General features: G+C 34.4%; 2 protein-coding genes across 3 annotated transcripts; one reads left to right on the top strand and one right to left on the bottom strand.

The window, feature by feature from the left end:
* The first annotated feature begins 66 nt into the window (after positions 1 to 66).
* On the top strand, positions 67 to 17,643 carry LOC132286707 (pyrophosphate-energized membrane proton pump 2). 2 transcript variants are annotated; one of them, XM_059789072.1, is made up of 16 exons: positions 67 to 203; positions 1,545 to 1,690; positions 1,774 to 1,947; positions 3,384 to 3,587; positions 6,206 to 6,357; positions 6,451 to 6,598; positions 6,676 to 6,808; positions 10,262 to 10,434; positions 11,224 to 11,344; positions 13,305 to 13,492; positions 13,696 to 14,133; positions 14,241 to 14,405; positions 14,501 to 14,656; positions 14,746 to 14,857; positions 15,904 to 16,123; positions 16,908 to 17,643. In XM_059789072.1, the coding sequence occupies exons 3-16, from the start codon at positions 1,855 to 1,857 to the stop codon at positions 17,005 to 17,007; spliced, it is 2,403 nt and encodes an 800-aa protein (XP_059645055.1). In that variant the 5' UTR covers positions 67 to 203; positions 1,545 to 1,690; positions 1,774 to 1,854; the 3' UTR covers positions 17,008 to 17,643. The 2 variants fall into 2 exon arrangements, with proteins under 2 accessions (XP_059645055.1, XP_059645054.1); XM_059789071.1 differs by having other exon boundaries at positions 1,545 to 1,947.
* A 1,837-nt stretch (positions 17,644 to 19,480) lies between these two features.
* Positions 19,481 to 20,443, bottom strand: LOC132286955 (protein SMALL AUXIN UP-REGULATED RNA 51-like). The gene has a single exon (XM_059789395.1). The coding sequence runs from the start codon at positions 20,441 to 20,443 to the stop codon at positions 19,877 to 19,879; it is 567 nt and encodes a 188-aa protein (XP_059645378.1). The 3' UTR covers positions 19,481 to 19,876.
* Between the last annotated feature and the right edge of the window lie 3,793 nt (positions 20,444 to 24,236).

Below are 24,236 nucleotides of genomic sequence, written 5' to 3'. Positions count from 1 at the left end.
AACGTGTCGATTGCACACATCATGTATATATATATATATATATATATATCCACACATACAGTATATTTAAATTTGAGATCTTGAAGACTTTTTAATTTTCTTTTTCTTTTCCCCATTTCTCTCTCTCTAAATTCTGCCATTTTTACAGAGAGAGCTATCAAAGGTTTATGAAGCTTAGCCCTCCATCAATGGCGGTAACGACGGTAAGTTTTTTTTGGGTTCTACAGTTTTATATGTTTGTTGATCTGTCTACAAATTTTAGTTTTCCCTAATTGTGATCGAAGAACAGGAGTGGTGTTGCAGTGAATATCGACGGTCGCACAGAGCGACTAACAGTGTTTTCTAGATCCTTAAATTGGTGTCCGATTGGTTTAATTCTTCTTATTTTATATCAGTTTGAGGCACTGCATTGAATCTAGGGTTTTGGGTCTGGATCTCATGGGTTTAGATGTCGTTAATTATTTCGTTTTTGATTTTGTGGTAGTTTCTCCCATGAATGTAGTTCCATTTTGTCTGGTTTTTTGATTCTTTGGTTTCGTTTACTGATTCATGTTTAGTTTGAGGTCTCTATCTGAATTTTAATCGCACTTACCATTGCAATATTTTGTTTGCCATTGCCTAATTTCAATTTTCTTTTTTGGAAAGGTTGCCTTTTTTCATTTTAATGTTAACGTTTTCTCAATGCTTTCGGTTATTGCTTACTACTCTTTACATACATACCATTAATATATATATATATATATATATATATATATTTTTTTTTTCTTCCTAAGAAATTTTAAGAACGGGTAAAACTGGTAAACCTTTTTTTCCCCTAATAAAAAACTATTTTGACCTTTTGCCTCACCTTTTATTTTTACTGTGTGATCGTAAGACATCTTTTGCAATTTGTGAAGTAATTAAATGTATATTTGACTCTTGAATTGACTTGCATTTTACCTTGCTTCCATCTTTTCGTGTATAATGTCATTTGATTACATTTTAAAATGATGGCATGCATTTGAAGGAAGACTTTCTTGTTTGTATAATGTTGTACAAGTACCCAAGATTAGAAGTTGGGATGTTTGATATTGATGAGCTCATGTTGTTTGCTCATGCACTACTCATGCGCTTTTCTTTATTTGTGTGTGTTTTTTAATCTATATATATATATATATATATATATATATATATATATATAGGACTGTTCACCTACTCACTGGTGTGCAAGGAATTTATACACGAAGTAAATCTTAACCGTTGGATATAAAAGAATAAACTACCTTTTTAACTGTCTTGAGGTGTGCATATATTTTCTTGCACATCAGCGAGCAAGTGAACGATTCTGTATGTATATATATATATATATATATATATATATATATATATATATTTTTTTTTTTAACTTATCAACAAAAAAAATCTATATTTTTTCATTTTTTGTGGGATCTGGAAAATGATATCATGTAGATTGTTCTTTCTTCTATACCTCAATTATTATATTGAAGTCATCTGGTATTGACATTTTTTTACTGTGTTTTTCTTTTTTCTTTTTTCTTTTTCAGAAAACTCTAGTGGTATTTAGGGGCTGAGAAGGGGAATATAACTCCTTAGTTGTTGAGGTTGAACCAAAAAGATTTCCATTTAGAAGCTATAGAACGAAGAGGGGGAGCAGTTGCCTGAACAAAGGATTGATGTCTTCCTTACCCACGTATTATTAGATTAATCTTTACTGTACACCCACGTATTGTTAGATTAATCTTTACTGTCCAACTAAGAGTATTCAAAATTCAGCGAATAGGTTCAGGGGGTGAGTTCCCCCAAGGTGACCCTTTCCCTATAGCTAGGAGGGTAAATTCCTTCCATGCTGTTGCAATGGATGACGAAATGGAGAGCGGTAATTTGGGGCCTTACCAAGACAGGCCAAGGACTTTCCCTAACATGCGTTGTAAAGCATACAACCCATTGGTAAGATTGATATCTAAATCATCTCTTCTTTCCTTCTTCAGCGCATTATTCATCCAGTTGTGCGATTTATGTTTGTTCTATTTTTTATCCTCTTATGCATGTTTTTTACCTCTTAGTGAAGTAATTTCAGAATCTTTTTTCCTTTTTCCCATTGTGGAGTAACATTATAACCTTCTGTCCTGATCAACAGTGTTTGATTTGATTGTGGTAGCTGCTTAATATTGCATTAACTTCACTTGAACTTTATTCAGTTCAAGATTTTAAACATTTATTTGACTACCCATTTTATGGCATATTGCAAAAATGCTGGTTTATGGTGATATCTAACATATTCTAGCACAAGTTGTTGACAATTATTGTTCTGCAACTCTTTCTTTCCGTTTTTGTGCCTCAAACTTTTTTTTCCCTGTAAAATCTTATTGCAATGAACAGGGCCATCAATGTAATTACTGTCAATTATGTAATTATCAAATAGGGGGCATGTGTATTGAGATTCTTAAAAAGTAGAAACTTAGAGAGAAAATAATAAAAGTGGCAAGTTAGATTAAAACAAAAGAAATATGTTTAACCAGAACATCTTAATAATATCTGAAATAACATATATTTGGAAGAGCATAAATTTTTTAGCAAAGCATTCTGTATTGCCAACAAATTTTTTAAAAAATATAGAGAACTTATGAAATTTGTATTAAAGCTTTATGGCTGGTTATCATGATTTGTTTGTACTCAAGAGTACTTTTATAATCATGGAATTAATTCTTATATGTTGAACAAGAGAATAATTGGTGACAATGACATGCATTTTTAACCTGAGAAACTGCATGTAAAACACCTCCTGTTTGTAAAACTTAGATCCCCATAGAACACCATACGTGATAAAAAGTGAAAAATAAAGCAAAGGCAGATCACACATATTTATGTTTCTCTCTTCCTTTTTTTATTTATTTTTAAAAAAAAAATAGTCTCACTGTCAATTTTCCTTTGAACCAGATAAAAAAATATGGTGGAACTCAGCCCATAAAATTCTTAAAATCTCAAACAGGTGTTTACAGAGTACAACCAAATACATAATAAATTTGAAAAAAAACATGTACTGAATAACTTGAAGATTTAATATTAGTGGTAACAAAGGGGCTTGAGACTTTAGTATTAATGGTGAAAAAAGTAATGACGGCATATTAGCTTCTGGATTTGATACTAAATTGCGGTTTGTCATTTCGCTTCACTGAGACTCGCTGTTGTTTTTCCTTTCTTTACTAAGTTCCTCTTTTGAGCTTTCATTAAATGGTTTTCCCGTTTTCTATTTTTGTTTGCTGAAATGTGCATTTCTTTCTTTCTTCTTCTTCTTTCTTTGTTTTAATAAACTCTCCCTCTCTCTTTCCCCCACCCCCTCCCTCCAATTTGGTTGGTGTTGACAGGTTGGTTTCTTTGTGCAGATTTTTCGCATTCTTATGAGAATAAACGTTCGTGTTCTTTTCATACTTCTGCTATTGGGATTAGGTGCTATCTTTTACGTTGGAGCTAGTACTTCTCCAATCATTCTATTTGTTTTCTCAGTTTGCATCATCAGCTTCCTATTATCAATATATCTCACCAAGTGGGTACTCTCAAAGGATGAGGGGCCTATTGAGATGGCCCAGGTACAATTTTTTTCCAATTGTTTAACTAACTATTGTTTCTTTGTTTTTTCCTTGAAAACCTTGAACAAAGGAATTATTGTTGATTTCTTCTAATTGGCATGATCCTTTAAATCATGTGGGTGCATTGACTTGATCCTGTACATTATTCAGGTAACTGTTCCTTTTTATGTTCTTAATACTAAGGTGGTAAAAATAACTCCGACCTTCCTTGTTATAGTGAGAGTTGCTAGCTATCGTAAATAATTTTAGCAATCATAATGAGATAGCGATCCTTTATGTTGGGTCTTTTTGGCGTCCAGTGGGTTATGCCTTGGACCTCACGGGGTCTTATTGATATTTGGAGGGGGCAAAGGGTGGGGGCTCGTGTTCGCGATTTCTGGAGGGCAACTCCCCTTTGCATTTGGTGGTGCCTCTAGAAAGAACGAAATAGAAGATCCTTTGTTGGGGAGGAGTCACCCGTTGGGGCTCTAAAGTACTCTATTATTTGTTCTCTTTTTAGTTAGGGTATGGGGAGAGATTGTTCTTTTGTTGAGGAGATCATGGACTTTTTGGGGTCTTTGGGTCCGTAGGTTTTCTCTTTTCTTTTTTTTGTTCTTGGTTCTTGTACAGTTGCTGGGACGCGTTCCCCTCTTGAACGCTTTCTAATACAATTTTACTTATCAAAAAAAATAATGAGATAGTTCACGGGTCAAGTGCAGAAAACACCCCTATGATATGCTTACGGTGCGTATCACACCCTTCATGTACAGAAAACACCCCTGAAGTTGCAATTTGTGCAAATAGGTCCCTCCTAACATATTTAAGGTAGAGTTTGCCTAAATTGCCCTTATATACACATTTTACATATTTTTTTAAAAAAAAATTATTGTGAAATGACAAAAATGGACACGAAGCGAAATGATTTCGTTTAATTTTTTAATTATATATTTAATGAAAAATGATAACTATATTAAATTTTAATTGAGAATAATTTTTTCTTTTTTATAATTATAAAAAGAAATGTGGTTTTCATTCCATTTTATATACTCTCCATTAATCTAACAACTGTGAGACCAAATAATTTTCTTTTTTTTGAGATATTTTTTTCTCTCTATTTTACTAGTAAAAGAAATACAAATATATATATTTTTCCTAGTTAATTACTCACCACAGAGTTGTTTGCACCCAAGTGGATAGAGAAATACATATATTAGAACTTTCTAACTTATGAAAGTCATCAAGTCCTAGGAAATGTATGACTCTCAACTTAGAGAGAGATAATACACTGCTAGGGGAGATATATAGAGATAAATTTTTTATCAAATTTTTTTTTTTTTTTTTTTTTTTTTTAAAGGTGAGAGAAAAATCCTTAAAAGTGGGTTAAATGTGCACATAGCACCCCTATACTATGAGATTATTAGCATAGCATTTTCGGAAGAGTAAAAGGGCAAAACGGGCATTACAACATTACTTTATGTCAGATTTCTATTTGAGGGGTGTTTCCACACAATGTTAAAAGAATAAGGGGATTATTAGCACAGTTTTTCAAATAGGGGGTGCAAGTGCTACGCGAAGTATACATTAGGGGTGTTTTCTGCACTTGACCCATAGTACACACCCATTTCATATTCATTGTACTAGTCATGTGTATGTTCTGATGTGTGAACTGTGAACTGTGATTCATTGGTAGGTGTGTGGACTGTTTAGTTCTAACTGAAAAATAGAAAAATGTTAAAAAATTCATTGGGTTGTCAATTTTCTAAAACTGATTTTAAAGAAAGGCATGATTTCAGAGGGTTGCATTTTTGTACTTCTTTGAAACTGATTTAAGTTTTCTAGAGTTCTTGAAAACAGTAAAGGTAAAATTTATGTGCTCTCAAGGTCTTCAAACATTAAAGATTGAATCAGGTATTCTCAGTAGGTTGAATTACAGATTTTTGTTGGTTGGAACTTGAAATGTGGAGAAATTGGAGCAATTCTTAGTCTAATGGTTTTGTGTTTTGGTGTTTCAATGGTTAATGCATTGACATTGAAGGAGACGTATAGAATCTGTATTTAGCAAGAGCCACTTCCGCGAATTTCTGATTTAGTTTGTGTATAAATTACATTATACACACACAGCATGAGGGAGTCCAGTGTAATTTGAGAAACCACAGTAGAGTTATGTGAAATTGTCATAAATGCAGTTCTTGTTTTCTTTTTAAAAAAATTCAGTAAAAGAAATTTGAGAAATGATAGAGAAGTTCCATAGTAAGAGATATGCAATATGTCTACTCTTAATTTAGTTAGTTAAGAAAACTTGGTACAAGAGCTTGACGGTAGTCTGTTGTGTGTTTTGTTCTATTTTTTTTTTTCTTTTTCTTTGTTGTGATTTGAGGTTCTAGTTTGGACGAGTAAGAAATGTGGCATAGGTTTTGTTAAGAAAACTTGTGTCTTCATCTGGCCTTTTAGTGATTAAGCCAATTCTAAACTCATGCACTGCTATGCTATGAAAGTGATTGGTGTGTGATCGTGCCGTGAGAATAATCATCTAATTTGGCCAAAAAGGGTGGTGAAAAAAAAAAAAAAACAGATACTATACGTTGTCAATTTTAAATTCTTTGTTCACTTGCCCTTAGCTTTATCATTTTTCTTGCTAGATATCAGATGCAATACGCGATGGAGCTGAAGGGTTTTTTAGGACCCAGTATGGGACTATCTCCAAGATGGCATTGTTACTAGCACTGGTGATCCTTGCCATATATTTATTTCGTAGTACAACTCCTCAACAAGAATCTTCTGGTGTAGGGAGGTAATTACAAATGTTAATGTTGAGTTTATAGCATTTATTTCTCCTCTAGTTTCCTGCTGATAAAAATTATACTTTCTGGTTATGCTGATGCAGGGTGACAACTGCATACATTACTGTTGCTGCTTTTCTTCTAGGGGCTCTATGTTCAGGTGTTGCTGGGTATGTTGGGATGTGGGTGTCTGTTCGTGCAAATGTTCGTGTCTCAAGTGCAGCAAGACGGTCTGCAAGAGAGGCATTGCAGGTTCTGTCCTTGTCTAGGTCGTGCTCAAACTGAATCTCTTCCAGATTTGTATATTAAGCAGCTACTTTTTAGTGCAGATAGCTGTTCGTGCTGGTGGCTTCTCCGCCCTAGTGGTTGTTGGCTTGGCTGTACTTGGTGTTGCCATCCTTTATGCCACATTTTATGTATGGCTGGGGGTGGATTCACCAGGTTCAATGAAGGTTACTGACTGTGAGTATCGTCTTTTGGTTCTTTAAATTATTTCTTTGAAACATAGCATCCTTAAGAACTTTAAACTGTCAATGAAGGCAGATTTTGAAGTTCAACTTTTAGAGCTTTAAGAAGGATAAACATTAAGCTACTGTTTGAACAAGGTTTCTGTCATTATCAATAGTAAATAATACAGGAAACTAAAAAGAATATTATATCGATGATTGGGAGGCTTGCAACATTATTCTGGGACTCTCACTGTTAATTATTTATGTGCTTCACGGTTTCACATTTTTCCTCTTCAGGGTGTAGCCAATTAAAGAAATTGAGACTATACCAGATGGAGTTAAAAAGTTTTTAGGATCTGAAATTATTTGTTCAATGATTCTTGACAGTTCTTAAACACGTGTTGGACCAAAAGAGGGCCACACGTGAGGGGGCATGTTGAAGTATTTATATATTTAAGTTGCACCCTTTCTAACAGCTTAAGCTTTTGGAGTAAATGGTTGTTAACATATACCAATATTGCCCCTAATCGAATAGAATGATCTTTTAACCTTAATAAATGATGGCGAATGAGAAAAAAAAGATTCAAGAGATAGAAATGAAATACATCTCTATTTGTTTCTTTTTTCCATGTAAGGGCATTTTAGTAAAATCATAATAACCATTAATTCTGTTGATGGCAAAATTAACATTAATCAATGGTAGAAGTAGCTGCCGTCATGCAACTTAAACAATTAAATACCAATATTGCCCTTAATCGAATTTAATGACTCTTTTAACCTCTTTTAACCTTAATAAATGATAGATAAGGAATGTCAAGTTAGGGATAAAAGAGAAGTGCTACTCTCCAAGCAGTTCCACCCAGCAACTTGAACTTTGAAACATGGAACCACTCAAATGCTGCCATGTGGAACTGAAGATTGAGTCAAGAGGAATTGGGATCTAGTAAGGAAACGTCCATCAAAAGAAGACATGTGGCATTCAATTGCCACATGTCAAATGCTGGTTCCCTAAAATAAGAGGTGGTGAATGACAAAAAGAGATTCAAGAGATAGACATGAAATACATCTCTGTCTGTTTAACTTTTTTCTTGTAAAGGGCATTTAGTAAAATCACCCAAAGTATTAATTCAATTGATGGCCATCACTAACAGGAAAGGTTGGTGTTACAAGGTTTGCTTTTCAGAAATGGTCAGAGTAATTTTTAAAACCATAGAGAAGATCCATATAATTACAACAAACCTCAGGACAGGTCGGTGTAATTTACCCAATTTTTTAGTAGTTGAAACTCTGATATGGGCAATATTTTTTTTTTTTTTTTGGTCAAATAAGTATGATATTTCACCAAAGCTTTCTTGTTTCAGTTTCCAATTTCCCTGATCGTAAATCTTCACCTTTAATGGGAATTTCTTAATAGAAGGTTCAAAGTTCCTGGACTATCCATGTAATCAAATTCCCTTAGACTAGGAGATTGAAATGAACGATGGTGGATGCACAAACTAAAAGTTTTGAGTTTCTTTTTCATCTTTTATTTATTTATTTATTTCTTAATGCTCATGTCTTATCATTTTCTAATTTTAGCCTATTGACTAGCAAATATACCTCTTGATTAGTTATGTATGGTCAAATGATTAGTCTTCTAGATCAACCATAGAAAAAGGTATCTTCATTTCGATTTTTGCATGGGTTCTGATGATATGATGCACTCATGTAATGTCATTTTCAAGAATGAAGTCGGGCATAAATTGACGCAATCACCCTTGATTATCGAATTGTCATATGTCATTGCATAGAATCATCAAAACTGAATTGATGAATAATATCTAAAAAATGATATAAAAAATTTAATTTAGTATCATGTTATGTGAATCAATATATGAGGAACCTTAATTATATCCGCTCTTGGTTTTGAGGAATCATATATTTGAGGGTATTGCAACTAACCTCCCTGATCTACAAACTGCTCCCCTGGACTAACCGAAAGACTCACTTAAGGACACAACGTCAAACAACCGTTAATGGAAAAACAAATTGACTATTTTTCCCTTCATTAAAACTACGTCGTTTTATACTTCTCACTTAAAGACGGAATGTATAAATGTAATCTCCGCATCCAATTTGCCAACTTATCCTATCTTACCTTTTTTTTTTCTTTTTTATTTTTACCATTTTATCTAACCTTATTACGGCCAAATCAGTAAACCCTAATCCCTAACTCCACCTCCAATCTCTCCGTAAACCCTACGTCCTTGAGCATCCAAAACAACAGTTGCAATTGCCTAATCCCAGAGACAGTTCCGGCCAAAAAAATGTTTTTTTAAATTCCCCACACACACTCTCTCAAAGGCGTTGGCATTTCTCTGAACCGATTCTTCAATCGAGATGATGAACTATTTCACATGATCGTCACTGATTTGTCACTCACACTCTAGCTCTTGTTCACATCTGCACTTCCACTAAGGTTCCGATGACGGTGAAGATTCTGGTTAGTCACTTTCAGAATCTTCATCATCACACATGGACCTGATCTCGATCAGCCATTATGATTAGGAATTAAGAATTAATTCAATAGACAAATCAAGTCAATCCATAGTAACATTTTTTTGTGATCTGGGTATAAATATGATGTAATTTTTTTTCCTCATACCAAGAGTGATCAAGCTTCTATTAGTAGTATCACTAGAAAATCAGAATAGTCTTTGAATTCTTCCTCCAAAGGCTTCCAATAAATCTTAAGAGGGAAAAAAAAGGAATCTGTGGGAGATTTTTTTGAAGAAAAATGGGAATCATTGAGCAGAATGTTCTACATGAAATAGGCTAATTTCATGTTGCAGTTGCATGTGCGACGATGAAGATCCAGGAGAGAGAGGAATGATGCAAATTTGATCATTAGGGTTTGTTGCTCACCCCTAACCTACTATTTAGTTTAGGGATCAACTGTCTAAATAGTAGTTCCGGGGACTTGAGAAAGAGAGAATAGTTCATAGGGGTTTTATGCAAATTACCCTATATTTGAAAATGGATGCACCCTACCCTAAATAATGAATTAAAAAACCGAGTTTACCTTTTTGCTTGTACTTTATATTACATTTGGAATGTTCATTTTCTGTGTCACTGATAAATTGAATTCACAGATGTATATACATGTGTCAATATATAAAACAAGTCATTATCTATGGCTGATCCCACCTGTGTGAGGTGCTAGGAGGGATAATTTAGAGAAAGACCTAACCTTTAATATTTCAAGCTCTTGTTTGCCGACTCAAACATGAGCTTTTACCATTGAACCAGGCAAGGCATGTGTTGAATGTGTGCATTTCGTATAAAGAACTTTTTTAGATGCTGCTGTTTGTTTATGCTGCTCTTATATGCTTACTCTGCTCTGAAAATTTATGCTTATAGCAATATGGTTTCACAATCACCATTTACTTGCAATACAGAGCTTGACTTGTATTTATTTCTCTCTCAGTGCCTCTTCTTCTTGTGGGCTATGGTTTTGGAGCTTCATTTGTTGCGCTTTTTGCTCAGTTGGGTGGCGGAATATACACGAAGGCGGCTGATGTTGGAGCTGATCTTGTTGGCAAAGTAGAGCAGGGAATACCTGAAGACGATCCTCGCAATCCTGCAGTCATTGCAGATTTGGTACCTAATCTTACCCTTTTTGTCATCTTCATTTAGCTATGCATGCCTATTAAGTGTTCTTAGTTGTCATAAAATTATGTCGTAGGAGATTGTTGAACATAGAAATGTACATAAAAAATTTGAAGCTAATAAAATTGGTGGACTATAATATTTAGTTTACTATTATAGTTGCTCAAAGTTTTTTGCTTCTGTAGATAACTAGATATTAAACTAGCCACGGTCGACTAAAATAAGTACCGTCAATTTTGTATGAGGTGAGCTTTATCCTTGTTTTTAGTGTTAATTACTTTACAGATTAATACACACTTATTGAATTTCTGATGATGTATATTATTCATACAAAGTCGTGACAACTTCAACCAAAAAAATTGTTTAGTTGTAGGAAGCAATCAAATTCCAGCTAGGTTTAATGAACTTCAGATTGCCATGCATATGATATATTGATTAATTAGTTGGGATTTATCTGACAGTAAGCTTCTTTTTTTCTTCGCAACTTTTTATACGTGATTCTGAGGATCAGTGAATGTACTGGAAGATACTCTTGTGCACATTTTTCTTTGCATTTGGAACATAAAGAGTAGTTGTCCTAGTAGCTTTGGAATGATAGTAATCACGTCTTTCATCTTTCTTCTTTGGGATCTCTGTAGTGTTTGGGTTGTACAACCTGTTCAGTTTAGCATTAAAGGTCTTGCATTGCAAGTTCTAGTAATTTCTTGTTTTTACTTGTTATTAGATGAATTTATTGATTTTGCTGGTAAACTTGAACAAAATTGTTTTGTCACATTCAAGGTCGGAGATAATGTGGGTGATTGTGCGGCTCGAGGTGCCGATCTTTTTGAAAGTATTGCGGCAGAAATAATCAGTGCCATGATACTAGGGGCATCAATGGCTAAAAAATGCAAAATTGAAGGCAAGCACCTAGTTCTTTTTAATATGTATTTAGTTCCATTCTTCTATTTCTTTGTTGATAGATAGGTAGATGATTTCATTCTTGAATCCTTAACGTTGTAGTTGATCATTCACCCTCTTGAACACACCCACTATCGGGGCAGGCCATTTATTTCCCAGCCATAAGATTAATACATACTTGCCTACATATATTGTTTTGCTATAACATTAGTTAATCTTCAAGAATTGTGTGGGTGTGAGGTTTGAAGGAATGAGTAGTAACCTAAATTCAATGGGCCCTTAGTAGGACCTTGGTGGAGGCCTTAGCTGTCGCGGAGGAACCCTTCGAAGATCTGAGGAAGAATACGGAAGTCCTTGTCTTTTAGCGCTGGAAGTCTCCCTTTGGGACGAGGTTAGGACATGATAAGACTTGAGAAGAGGGTTTCTGCTCCTAGATCCTCTTCTGGTTGTTGATCCCCTATAAATGACACATCGACTTACTTTTTATGCTATCGCTTCTACAGGTAAGGACCATGGGTTAAAAGAATTGACCATGGTTCAAGGAAGAAATCTGACTATAGGACATTTAAAGGATAGGATGGGATTTTATTTCGTGGCACTAGGCAAACTGCTGGATTCATTGAGGTACAAGAGGGACGTGAGCATTTAGGGTGACCGACACAAAAGGAATCCACATTAAATGCGATCCTTCCTCTAAGGATGATCCGATTCCTCTTCTTTTCGGGGAGACTATTCCTCTTTCTTTGAGCCTTCAGTTTTGACCAAGGTGATCAATCAAGCCTGCCTCTATTAGATCTTTCATATTATGCTTAAGAGAGAAGCAACTTTATGTTGAATGGCCCACAGCTCCAGAATGGTATTCACACTTCTGTGTTGGATCATGACTCTTTGGCGGAGGGTTCACCTCGTGATATATGACAAAGGCCCCTTCAATGATCCCCATATCTTAGCCACCAGGCCAACCACCCCCAGGGTACCAAGGCTGGTGAATATTTCTTGAAGGTCGCCCCCCGTCTGACCTAAGGGACTTCACCCTCCAAGTCCTCCTTGAGGTTTATCGATGGGGAGGAGCTCTTCGAGATCCTCAAATAATCTTTTGAGGTTCTGTAGAGTGGAGCTCCCCGAAGGCCTTCAAGTCATCATCAAGGTTTATCCGCGGAGGAGCTCCTCGACAAGACTTATTCGTAGAAAGGAGCTCTTCGAAGGCCTTCATCAAGTCATCTGTAAGGTTTTTTTGGTAGAGAATAGCTCCTTTAGGGCCTTCAAATCATCTTTGAGGTTTATCTAGGAGGAGTTCCTCAAAGGCCTTTAAGTCATTCTCGAGGTTTATCCGAGTGGAGCTCCTCGAGCAGTACACCATTTGTAACAACGCACTCCATCACATGATATGATATTGTCCGCTTTGGGGCCGAGCCCGCACAGTTTTGTTAGGTTTTACCCCAAAAGGCCTCATACCAATTCGAGTGTACCAATCCTACATATCTAGCAATGCCCTTTTCCACACTCAGGCTATGTGGGATCGTGCACCCCATAACCTACCACACCCCCAAAAAAAAAAAAATCAAACAAAACAAAACAAAAGGAAAAATGGTCACTAGACCGAGCTGCTATAATAATGCAAAAATCAAGATGGCTTATTGATCGATCCAGAAACTTGTTAAAATGAATTTCCCTTGCATTGGCCTTAAAGTCATTCTCGTTGTTTATCCGTAGAGAAGCTCCTCGATGACCTTAAAGTCATTCTCCGGGTTTTATCAGTAAAAAGGAGCTCCTCGAAGTCCTTCAAAGAAAGAAATATAGAACCTTCTTTATCTTGAGTTTTCTAGTGGCTCTTTCACTGCCATCATGCGATTGCTGATTATCTGATGTTTTCGCATCACAGGTTTGTTGTTGCTTCTTGTGAATGATTTTATCTAATTTTCTTCACTTGATATCGCCTGATAATTATTTTTTACATGCAGATCCATCCGGCTTCATTTTGTTCCCTCTCGTAGTTCACTCGTTTGACCTGGTGATATCATCAGTTGGAATACTGTCAATACAGGGCACACGAAAGTCTGGAGTTACTGCTGCTGTAGAGGATCCGATGGCAATTCTTCAGAAAGGATATTCCATTACAATATTGTTAGCTGTTGTGACGTTTGGTGTGGTAATAGCTCCATCTATTGTGGGCAAATATTGACATTTTTTTAAAATAAAATTTGATTGCTGCTTCTATTTAGCTTCTCTCTCTCCCTCTCTCTCTATTTTCTTCCTTTGAATTTTATGGTTATTTTATTTCTAAATTTGATATACGTTATAAGCCTGCAATATTTTCCTTTTGTATTGATGGTTGTTGCATTACCTTTGCAGTCTACGCGTTGGATGCTGTTTACTGAACAAGCACCATCTGCATGGTTTAACTTTGCTTTATGTGGTCTGGTTGGAATTATGACTGCCTATGCTTTTGTCTGGATAACCAAGTACTACACTGATTACAAGCATGAGCCAGTGCGCTCTCTGGCTCTTTCTAGCTCTACAGGGCATGGGACTAACATAATTGCTGGTGTTAGTCTGGGTCTGGAATCCACAGCACTTCCTGTTCTCGTCATAAGTGTAGCAATTGTCTCAGCTTTCTGGCTGGGTCACACTTCAGGACTGGTTGATGAAGATGGAAATCCAACAGGCGGATTGTTTGGAACAGCTGTAGCAACAATGGGAATGCTCAGCACTGCAGCTTATGTTCTCACCATGGATATGTTTGGTCCAATAGCCGATAATGCGGGTGGAATTGTAGAGATGAGTCAGCAGGTAACCCTGTCACTTCTTTAGAAATGTTGGCTCAACCAGCAGAGGGAACTTTTATGTGTACTTCTATCTACTTATGGGCCATGTGGTTTAAAATATGTCATTTACAGCCTGAAAGTGTACGGGAAATCACTGATTTGCTTGATGCTGTCGGGAATACCACAAAAGCTACTACTAAAGGATTTGCAATTGGATCTGCTGCACTTGCCTCTTTCCTTCTGTTCAGCGCTTATATGGATGAGGTAGCTGCATTTGCTCGCGTGCCTTTTAATCAGGTAGGTGCATACTGTAATTCCACTTCGGTTTTCTTTTCATGTTTCTTATGCTATTGCATTTCGCATTTAGTTTCCAACTGCTAATTGATACACAGGTTGACATTGCCATACCAGAAGTATTTGTTGGTGGATTGTTGGGTTCTATGCTTATTTTCCTTTTTAGTGCATGGGCCTGTTCTGCAGTCGGTCGAACTGCTCAGGAGGTTGTTAAAGAAGTAAGAAGACAGTTTATTGAGAGGCCAGGTATAATGGTGAGTATTATGATCTCTACTGATTTCTATGCTGTATTACTAAAATGGGTTTTCAATGATGTATGCATTGTCTAATATGCTTTCTACAGGACTATAAGGAGAAACCAGATTATGGTCGTTGTGTTGCCATTGTAGCATCTGCATCGTTGAGGGAGATGATAAAACCTGGTGCTTTGGCAATTGTTTCACCTATGGTTGTCGGTGGGTTTTATATGCTTTGTGTTTCTTGTTAGGCATTTTTCTTATGTCTTAAAACAAATGTTATCATTGTTGTAATAGGCGGAATGTGATCTGCATGTGATTTCGTGAGAAAGTAATTTATCAGCATAAACAGATTTTGTGATTTAATGCTTGGTGAAATGATCAAATATCATGGTTCACGCAGGACAAATATTTTAAGTGGGTTTTGATGATATGACATGTTAGCAAGAATGCTTATGTATTCAATAATGAAGATTGTCATTAGTGTTTAAATCAATACAAAGTTTGATGTATTGGTTTTCAGTGCTGCTGCTGCCATGCGATCCATTAGAAATGCTGGATTTTAGAGGTTTTTGGAAATCCAAATGTCCGTAATCTTTTCTATAAGTTTAAGTCTGTCTTGTGCTTGCGTGGCTGACAACGTGCCTAATTGCTATGAAGCTGGGTTTGACCTAATGCTTTAAATGATGGTTTACTTATTAAAAGAAAAAAGGTTAAAGCCATGCCTTTAAATACAGACTGCATTCCATGATGGCACAGTCCTGGTTAATATTCAGCCCCGATAACAGCTGTTGGGTTGTAAAGATACAGCCCCACGCCTTCTCTTGACGTTATTGTCCTTGATCCAATAGTTATAGTTGATATTATCTATGTTACCAATTTACCATTGTTATTATTAGCTGATGGAATGTGCAATAAACCTATTGATATATTTCTTTGTATCAATGTGAATTCTCTTGAACAGTATGATCAATTGAGCATGATTCTATATATATATATATTAGGTTTTCTGAAATGCTTAGCCAATAATTGTATGTTGTTACTTCCAGTTTTTCTCTGCATCAACCTTGGACAAATTTCCTAGATTGATTATGATCAGTTCTGGTTTATAACTTGTTTTGGCAGTTATCTGCAGATCTCAAAATCTGAGGGAGCTATATTAGCTTTTTAATTTAATTTTTATAGATTTATTTTTTTTCATGTATATATGCTAGGTAGCCTAGGTCATAAATGGTTCACTGAAGTCTTCTACTATATTTCCTCAGGTATTGTCTTCCGGATATTGGGATATTACACAGGGCATCCTCTACTTGGAGCTAAAGTTGTGGCTTCCATGTTGATGTTTGCAACTGTTTCTGGGATTCTTATGGCTCTTTTCCTGAATACTGCTGGAGGTGCCTGGGATAATGCAAAGAAGTATATAGAGACTGGGGCTCTTGGAGGCAAAGGGAGTGAGTGTCATAAAGCAGCAATTACTGGTGATACGTAAGTGTTGTAATAATCAAATTACCTGCAGTTTAGCGGTAGTAGTATTACGTTGATATTACTTATTAGTTTTGGTTTAGCATGGTAGTAGTATTAGTAGTACATTTATTTGCTGAGAGATTCTAGAAATGTGCTTAAATTTCTCAATTCCGAGAAAGGCAAAGGGCATAAAGAAAAAAACGTATATACAGAGGAAGAAACAAACAGAAAGAACAAATGAGTTTTTTTTTTTAATTTTTTTTTTTTTACTGGAAAAAAATAAAATGAAAAACAAATGAGTTTTTTGACTTCATCATGTGTTCATGGATATTATCAAACATCATCCCATTTTCTTTTCATTCGCATCATTAAAACTGTTGCAAGTACTGGATTCAAGTGTAAGATCAATTCCTTTTGCATGGGTCTCATTCTACTTGTGTACTTGATTGGGAACGACGTGTTTTTTTCACCCAAGCTGCATTCTGCAGTCCATTTGGTTTTGTAGCTTTAGTTTAAGTAGAGACAGACGAAGACAGGTATTAGAGCAACATTAATAATCAAATGAAAGTACTTTCTCAATTTTGGGGTTTCAAGTGAAGTGCTCAAAAACTGGATCTTATAAAACTTTCGTCTAAGGCTTGAGAACAAATTACACGATGCCTGATGATTTGAGCCTCTGTGGCTCAAGGACCTTCGTATTTTAAGGGATTTTGTGCTCCTGTTTTGCTTCATGTTTTTTTTTAATTTCATTTTGTAACTCTGAAGTGTTTTTTTCTTTTCAATTTTTATAATGTTTGTTTTGCAGAGTGGGAGACCCATTCAAAGACACAGCAGGACCCTCCCTCCATGTCCTGATCAAAATGCTTGCAACAATAACTCTGGTCATGGCTCCTGTCTTTCTTTGAGAATTCTTCATATCCAAGTTTCGGTATACGGTAACCCACTGAGATTTTCCTATATATTGCAAATACAGCACAGATAGGTAATTTAATGTAATTGAGGGTGCCTGACCAAATAGTTATACCAAACATTTTGTCAACTTGAATTGAGATACTGAAGAGCTGGTCATATCAAGCGTTTTATAGGGCATTATGAATCATTCTGTTTTTTTTTTCTCTTTTTAGTTGTGCATTTTAAACTGCTGGTGCACAGACATGGATCAGTTGAACATTATTGCAGTTGTTTTGAATAATTGTGATGGCCTTGCAGCTAGGTTTTTTTGTTGTAAAAAAGGGTATATGATACTGGTGCAAATAATTTTCACTGCAGGCAGGGGATTCTGACCCATGAACAATAACATAATTATGTGACCTCAAAATGGAAATGCCTGTGGTAGCAAATCTGGATTTGGAGAATTATTTACGGTGTGATATTTTTCTTTTCTTTTCGTATCTTTTGGGTAAATTAGATGATGTGAATGTGAATTAGTTAATTGGAGACTGCCACTGCATTCATAAGAATAGAGGGGGAATACAGAGGTTATGATCGTATAATGGTCATGTACAAAACGATTGTTGACATCAGTAATGTTTTTTTAGTAACTTCACTTGCATGAGTGTTTTTTATTTCGTGGTTAAGAAACTGACGCTTTAGTGCACCAAGTTTTAGATGTTATGATTGAAACCAACAAAGGGATTGTCATTGCTTGGATTGCATTGTGCTAGACATCTCAGAGTATCGGTTATTGATCATATTGGAGGAGTTAGTTTCTGATTGATTTTGATGCCATTGCTAAACATCTAGACAGTGGTCAAGTCTCTTCACAGATCATCATGTTCTTCTCACACACACTACGTCTTTTTTCTTTTCTTTTCTTTTTTCCAAGAGAACAATGTTAAACTTTTAACCACCCTTCGCATTTTTGGCCTTTATTTGCATAAAAATAAGAGATAGAAAAAGTCAAGGAGGATGAGGAAGTTAGGTGGGTGGACACATGATATAGCGGAATGACATTTTCATGCCGTAGGAGGTGCATCCCTCCAGTCAATAATGATAAGACTAGTCCTTTCTGATAGGATGCTTCCTCTTTCTTAATTCTAGTTCCTATCTCATTTTTTTAACATTTAAGATCACCAAGTTCATTCTCTATACTTCAAATGTGTGTGTTTTTATTATTATTTTTTTTAAGGGTCAAGTGTGAAAAAAAAATAAAAATAAAAAATAAAAATTATGTTTTTTATTTATTTTTATTTTTATTTTTACAAGGCAAGAAGGGTTAGAAGTTAGATTCGAAGTTGCAAAGAGTCGAAACCTGACACTCCCAAAATTCACCGGAAAAATCCTTATAAATCAACGTAAACAAGTAGATGGTACAGAAAGTTTATTCTCTTTTGATTGAGTGAAATACCATTTTCAAATTTAAGCCGCAGCTACATTACGATAAAGAAAGAAAAATTGCCAAATTTTAGAAAGAGCATGAAATCAATGATTATATATATATATATAAACACACACATGTATAACCCGATCTTAGTGAGTGTTGACTATATTCATTCTAATTACGCCAATAGCAAATGTCACATGGTTAGAGAAAATTAGGAGACAAATTATGCATGTAACTAGTAATATTTGTAAGTGCAGAATGTGCATCAAACGCTAAAACAGAGTATTTTTCGGCCAAATGGTTCGTACATCTAGACCGTCCTCGATGCAAGTACTCAAATAACTATCAAAAATCATTTTAGAAATTGTTACTAATGCTACCATTATTTCTAGATCATCAATTAAACCTTGAAAAAGAACATAAAAATAAAAATTAAACCTTGAAACCACGGTGTACATCAATTAAATAATCAATCTGATCTGAATCGCACGTTTGATTTATTTTTTAAAGTCAGTGATTCAGTCTATTTTAAAATAAAAAATCCAAAACTAATCTGAATCAAACCATAATATTAATTATATTTACCATAAAGACTTGAAACACGTTGAATTAACATAATATATTCCTGATTTATCCATATATATTCTTTTTATACTCCTGTTATAACTTATAATCCATGATTAATTGTTGATGGTAAATTGTGCATGTCATGTATTTGTTCCTCGCGTTTGTTTTTTCTTTTGATTTTGTATGTATTTCATTATTGATTATGTGTTGTGTGTCTACATAAATGTGTATATTTATTGATAATGTTTTATGTACATTTTAAAGACGCTTTATCCCTTACATATTTATCCTAAACATTTGCTTTCTATCCGTTTGGATTCGTTCTGGTTTAACCCCTAAACCAAATTTATACAGCAAATCTAAATACTATTAACTATCAAAAGCAATAAATATTGTAAATACACTCTTTTTTTAATTATTTTATGAGTAATGATACAGAACCGAAAAGAAATTCTCCAATTAATACCGAATCTAACGTGGTTGGTTATACTTGTCATTTGTTATATAATTAGTTTTTGAAAAAAATGAGATGGACAAAAATACGTCAGATTTGATTCTTTTTTTTTTTTTTTTTTTTGTCTCTTACCCTTTGGACTTAATTTTCGAGAAAAATAATATCATTTCACACTCAAAGTAGAGTTATATATAGATGCTACCTACTAAATTTGAGTAATTAAAGTGAGTGCTTCAATTAATAAAGAAAAACACACAAACAATGTCCTTGGAAGAAATTAATATAAGAGTTGTGATTGACGGTTACAAAACACTTGAATTTCTGATTGGATTTTTTTTTCAGAAAAAAAAACCTCTAGTCTCACTCCTCTTTCTCTCTCATACATTGCCTTCACAAAAAGGCAAAAAAAAAAAAATATATGAATGATCTATCATCTACACATTTGAGGATGATGAGAGGGAGTGATTTCACAATCTGGTGACCAACACTTAGTGACGTCATGGTGATATATGTCTCCATTTAACCCAAAATTGTGATGCAAGTAAAAACCATCTCTCTTCTCTTCAACCATCTTCAATATCTTCTCGAAAAGGGTCACTTCACAGGGAATCTTGAGCACTCCCTCTTGTTCAAACCCAAACTCCTCCTCCGCCTCTCTCAGCAGGATCCCAAATGCTTGGTGTCCCAAGCACTCTGTTGGGATTATGAACCTCTTCAGCTCTTTCCCAACGCACACGGCAAGGAACCCTTTCGGGACGGCGTCGGCCGAAGCCGACATGTCCGAGAAAGAGAGTGTTTTCTTCAGAAACTTGATGCTCTTACTGCCATTGTTGGTACTGCTGGTGGACGTACTAGTAGTACTGCCATTGCTGCTGCTGCTGCTTTTGGTTGTGTTTTTTGGTGCTGCATTTGCAATATTGGCAAGCTTCTTCCACTTCTTGAGGATCTGTTGGAGCCTAACGATCTCTCGGATCTTGTTAGACTTTTTGAAATCCATGTGTTTTAGTTGGCGTGGAAAGAAGAGATAGAAATTAGTTTTGGACTAATTTTTTTCCCTTCTTGAAATGAAGGATGGTTTGTGGGGAGTGTCAAGTGGATGGTCTGGTGCACACGCATATATATATATATATATATAGGAGTTTGAAAGATTCTTTGAATTTAATTTTATTGCTTGCATATTATATATTGTAATATATTAATATGAATTGTCTATTATACATATTTAAGTCGGTTGATGGTCCAACTGCCTCAAAAGTCACAATTCATCAAGCTTTTCTGTTTGTTTATTCTCTTGATGAGTAGTTTACAGGTTTCGAAGTTCGGCTCCCATTGATTTCTGTATTATATTATAATCTTTTTTTCAAGTCTATATAAGAGAAAAGTTTTTCATCCTGAACGAAATGAACGAGAACAACACTGCATCCATTCACTTCAATCCCAATCTTTTACTTAAAAAATAAGTCTAAATAGCATTACTTGTCTATAGTCAAACAGTCAAAATTAATCAAGGGCAGCATCTCTGCATTTCTGGAAATAATTAGTCTTGGTATATGCATCTTCATAGAGACGCATGTGTGTATTTAATGGTCATTGATTGGTTTGCAGTTCTTTTAACTAATCTCTTTCAGTTTTCTGCATCCCTCCTTTTTGTTTATTAGATTTGGGTGCATAGAAGATCGTGGAAGATGATGGCACACAGAAATTTGCATGTGAATTGCCCATTTCTTTAATCTCTCTACGCAGATAAATATATAGCAAAATAAAATAAAATAAAATAAAAAATTATATAAGCCCACAAGTTGATGTCCTGATTCACTGGAATTTTATTATTGTAATTGTTGTTATTATATTATTGTTAGGAAAATGCATTGTATTTTTTTTTCTAAAAATTGACAAAATACGTATTTAGTAGCTATATTATTACGATTCTAAAAAATTATCAAAAGTAATGAAAATAATAATAATAATTATTATGTATATATTTTAAAACTAATCAGGCTGATTTGAGTTCCTTTAAATATTATACAGAGTTTCTCCTAAATAAGATAAGGAAATAAAAGTGGATCGCTTGTCAACTATTCGATTAAAGAAGAAGTAACATTGAATCGTAGCTCATTATTGGTCAAAGGTCAAACAAAACGGACGTTCTTACAATAAAGTTAAAAAAAAAAATAAGAGAACATCTACTTTAAAGTGAAGTTTGGCTATCAATCAATTTGTTAACATATTATATTAAGTTTTGATCATTGTCAAAGGGTTTATTCTAATTTCTATGTATACTTTCTTTCTTGCTCATATGACAAAAGGCCAAAAAGGCCCAAAACCATCATGTGAAATGACTCTCTCTCCCGTGTTTAGTCAACCCATTGTATTCGCCGACGCCGTGCCATAAATATTTAGCGGTTTACATTGTCGTCTTTTAAAATTACAAAACTGTCTATTTAAATTAGTATTAATTTAGGCAAGCAATTTTTAAAAAGTTTATAAGAATAATAATAAAGTATATTAATGACTTTAGTTCACTCAATATATTTTCGAAATAATGGGATTCATTTTATGGCCAAATTTGCCTTTATGAAGCAGCTAGCCCAGTACCAAGTTTTTTTTACGTTTACAGCACACCATACCGGATGCTCTTACCACTAGAACAAGGAGGATAAGTGTAATAAGGGGGAGGTTGTACCCCATCGAATGGGGGAGTGATTGAGTGTATGTGGGTGGGTGTTAGTCCCACTCAATAGTTTAGGTTTTTTGGTCAGATCGTGAAGCACCCACCTGTTATAGTTGGTATTAAAGTCAGTCTCAGTTCTAAATTCGGTGTCACACCAAACGCCTGCCTAAGAGGGCGTCTGAGTAGGCAGGGTGGCCTGACCGCAACGAGGGTGTTGTGAGATCGGGTGAAGGAGAATATAATAAGGGGGCTTGTCTCACATCGAATCTAAATAGGAGAGTGATTGAATGTATATGAGTTGTGTGTTAGCTTCACCTAATAGTTTAAGATTTTAGGTCGGATCGTGAAGCACCCACCAATTACAATAAATCACTAAAATAACACAAATATATAACCATCAGAAAATTATTATAAATATTCTATTTATTTATAGTTTTTCTCTTCTCTTAAATTGTATTTATTTACCAAAAATGAACAATAAACATTCTAACTATTTTTTCAGTTAAGGAGTAATTTGTAGTTCATGAGGTTATTTACAAATTGGCAGTAGTTTAAAAGTGTTTTTTACACTTACCATAGAATTATTGAATATTTGGTGCATTTGAAAAAGTGTGATTCAAATTCAAGTTCCCTTCGGGCTCCAATAATCCAAACACCTCTTAATTTCAGACACACAAATGTGCATTAAAATGTGCCATTCTCCATGTGATTTATAAACCAATAACACAAAATATTTAGAAAACCATGAATAAAGGAGAAAAAGATAATAAAGTGGGGACAAGCAAGTGGCAAATTGTCATCGTGAACTTTGCCATGTGTAGAAAACAATCCTCTTAATGGTCCCCTCTTGTGGATGGAAGTATATATACCAAGAGGCAAGAGAAAGGAAAGGAAGTGATTTTTAGCCATCCCTTCGCTTTCTTCTTTCCATTTCTCCTTTCCCTTTTCCAACCTGATTTGTCGCTTTCATCTACTTTTTAAAAAGTTGGATTTGATTGTCCAAATTGGGCACTCGACAGAGAAGACTATCCGTAATGGCGTAATGTACCACGGATATTTTAATAAGCTATATATTTTCTCTTTTAACAAATAGAATTACATAATTGTTACTAATTAGGAAGTGCTCTTGAAGCACCAATTATGCATTTCATTTTTTTTTTCTATTTTTTTTTATGAAGAAAAGTAAATGTAGTGAAAGAATACAGTAGTGAGAATTTATATGAGATTGACACTACAGTTTTAATACAATTACACTCAACTTATTTTTAATTAAAAAAAAAAAAACAAAATTGCTTTTCAGAAGTGAAGGGCAAGAATATTTTTTTAATATAATTGTAGCGTATGAAATGCTTTTAATGGAGATTTGTAATATTTTCTTTGAAAAAAAATAATAATAATAAAATGCATATGTTTAGGACAGCCTGTATATATTGACACTACATTTTTATACGATTATACTCAACTTATTTTTAATTAAAAAAATAACAAATTTACTTTTCAGAAGTGAAGAACCAGAATATTTTTTAATATAATTGTAGTGTATGAAATACTTTTAAAGGAGATTTGTCATAAGTATTTTCTTTGAAAAATAATAGTAATAATAAAGTGCATACGTTTAGGACAGCCGGTATCGGCTGGTAATGTACATGTGGATTTGGCAATGTACATGTGAATTGTTAGTCATATCAGCAATTGTGCTGCCGTGGCCATGGCCAGTTACAGTGTTTTGCAAGTCAAAATTCACAATATGGGTGCAACTATTTATTATTTTATTAATTTTTTATATATTTAAAATTTGAGTAAAAAAATTTAAAATGTATTTATAACAAAGTTAATGAAAATATTTTTTGAATGTAATTTTTCATATTGTTTGTGATAAATAAAATATCATTTAAAATTTTTTTGTCTCTCATATATTTATTGACAAATTTAAAATAAAAAACAAAGAAATAAAATCATACATGTTTTTTTCAGAAATAAAAATAAATTATAAAAAAGAAAAAGAAAAAAAATAGAAACAATGAAATAGCAGTTAGGTTTTATTTAGAATCAAGCAAAATTTACAAAAGTTTATTAACAAAAAGGAAACGATCATGATGTGACTGTTTTGGGCCCATTT

Source organism: Cornus florida, unplaced genomic scaffold (assembly GCF_030987335.1).
Source record: "Cornus florida cultivar Cherokee Brave unplaced genomic scaffold, ASM3098733v1 CherokeeBrave_3.0.0_Hap2_Chr11, whole genome shotgun sequence".
In the NCBI taxonomy this organism is placed as follows: Eukaryota; Viridiplantae; Streptophyta; class Magnoliopsida; order Cornales; family Cornaceae; genus Cornus; species Cornus florida.
The sequence above is the reverse complement of the archived record's forward strand: the minus strand, read 5'-3'. Positions and strand labels throughout refer to the sequence as shown.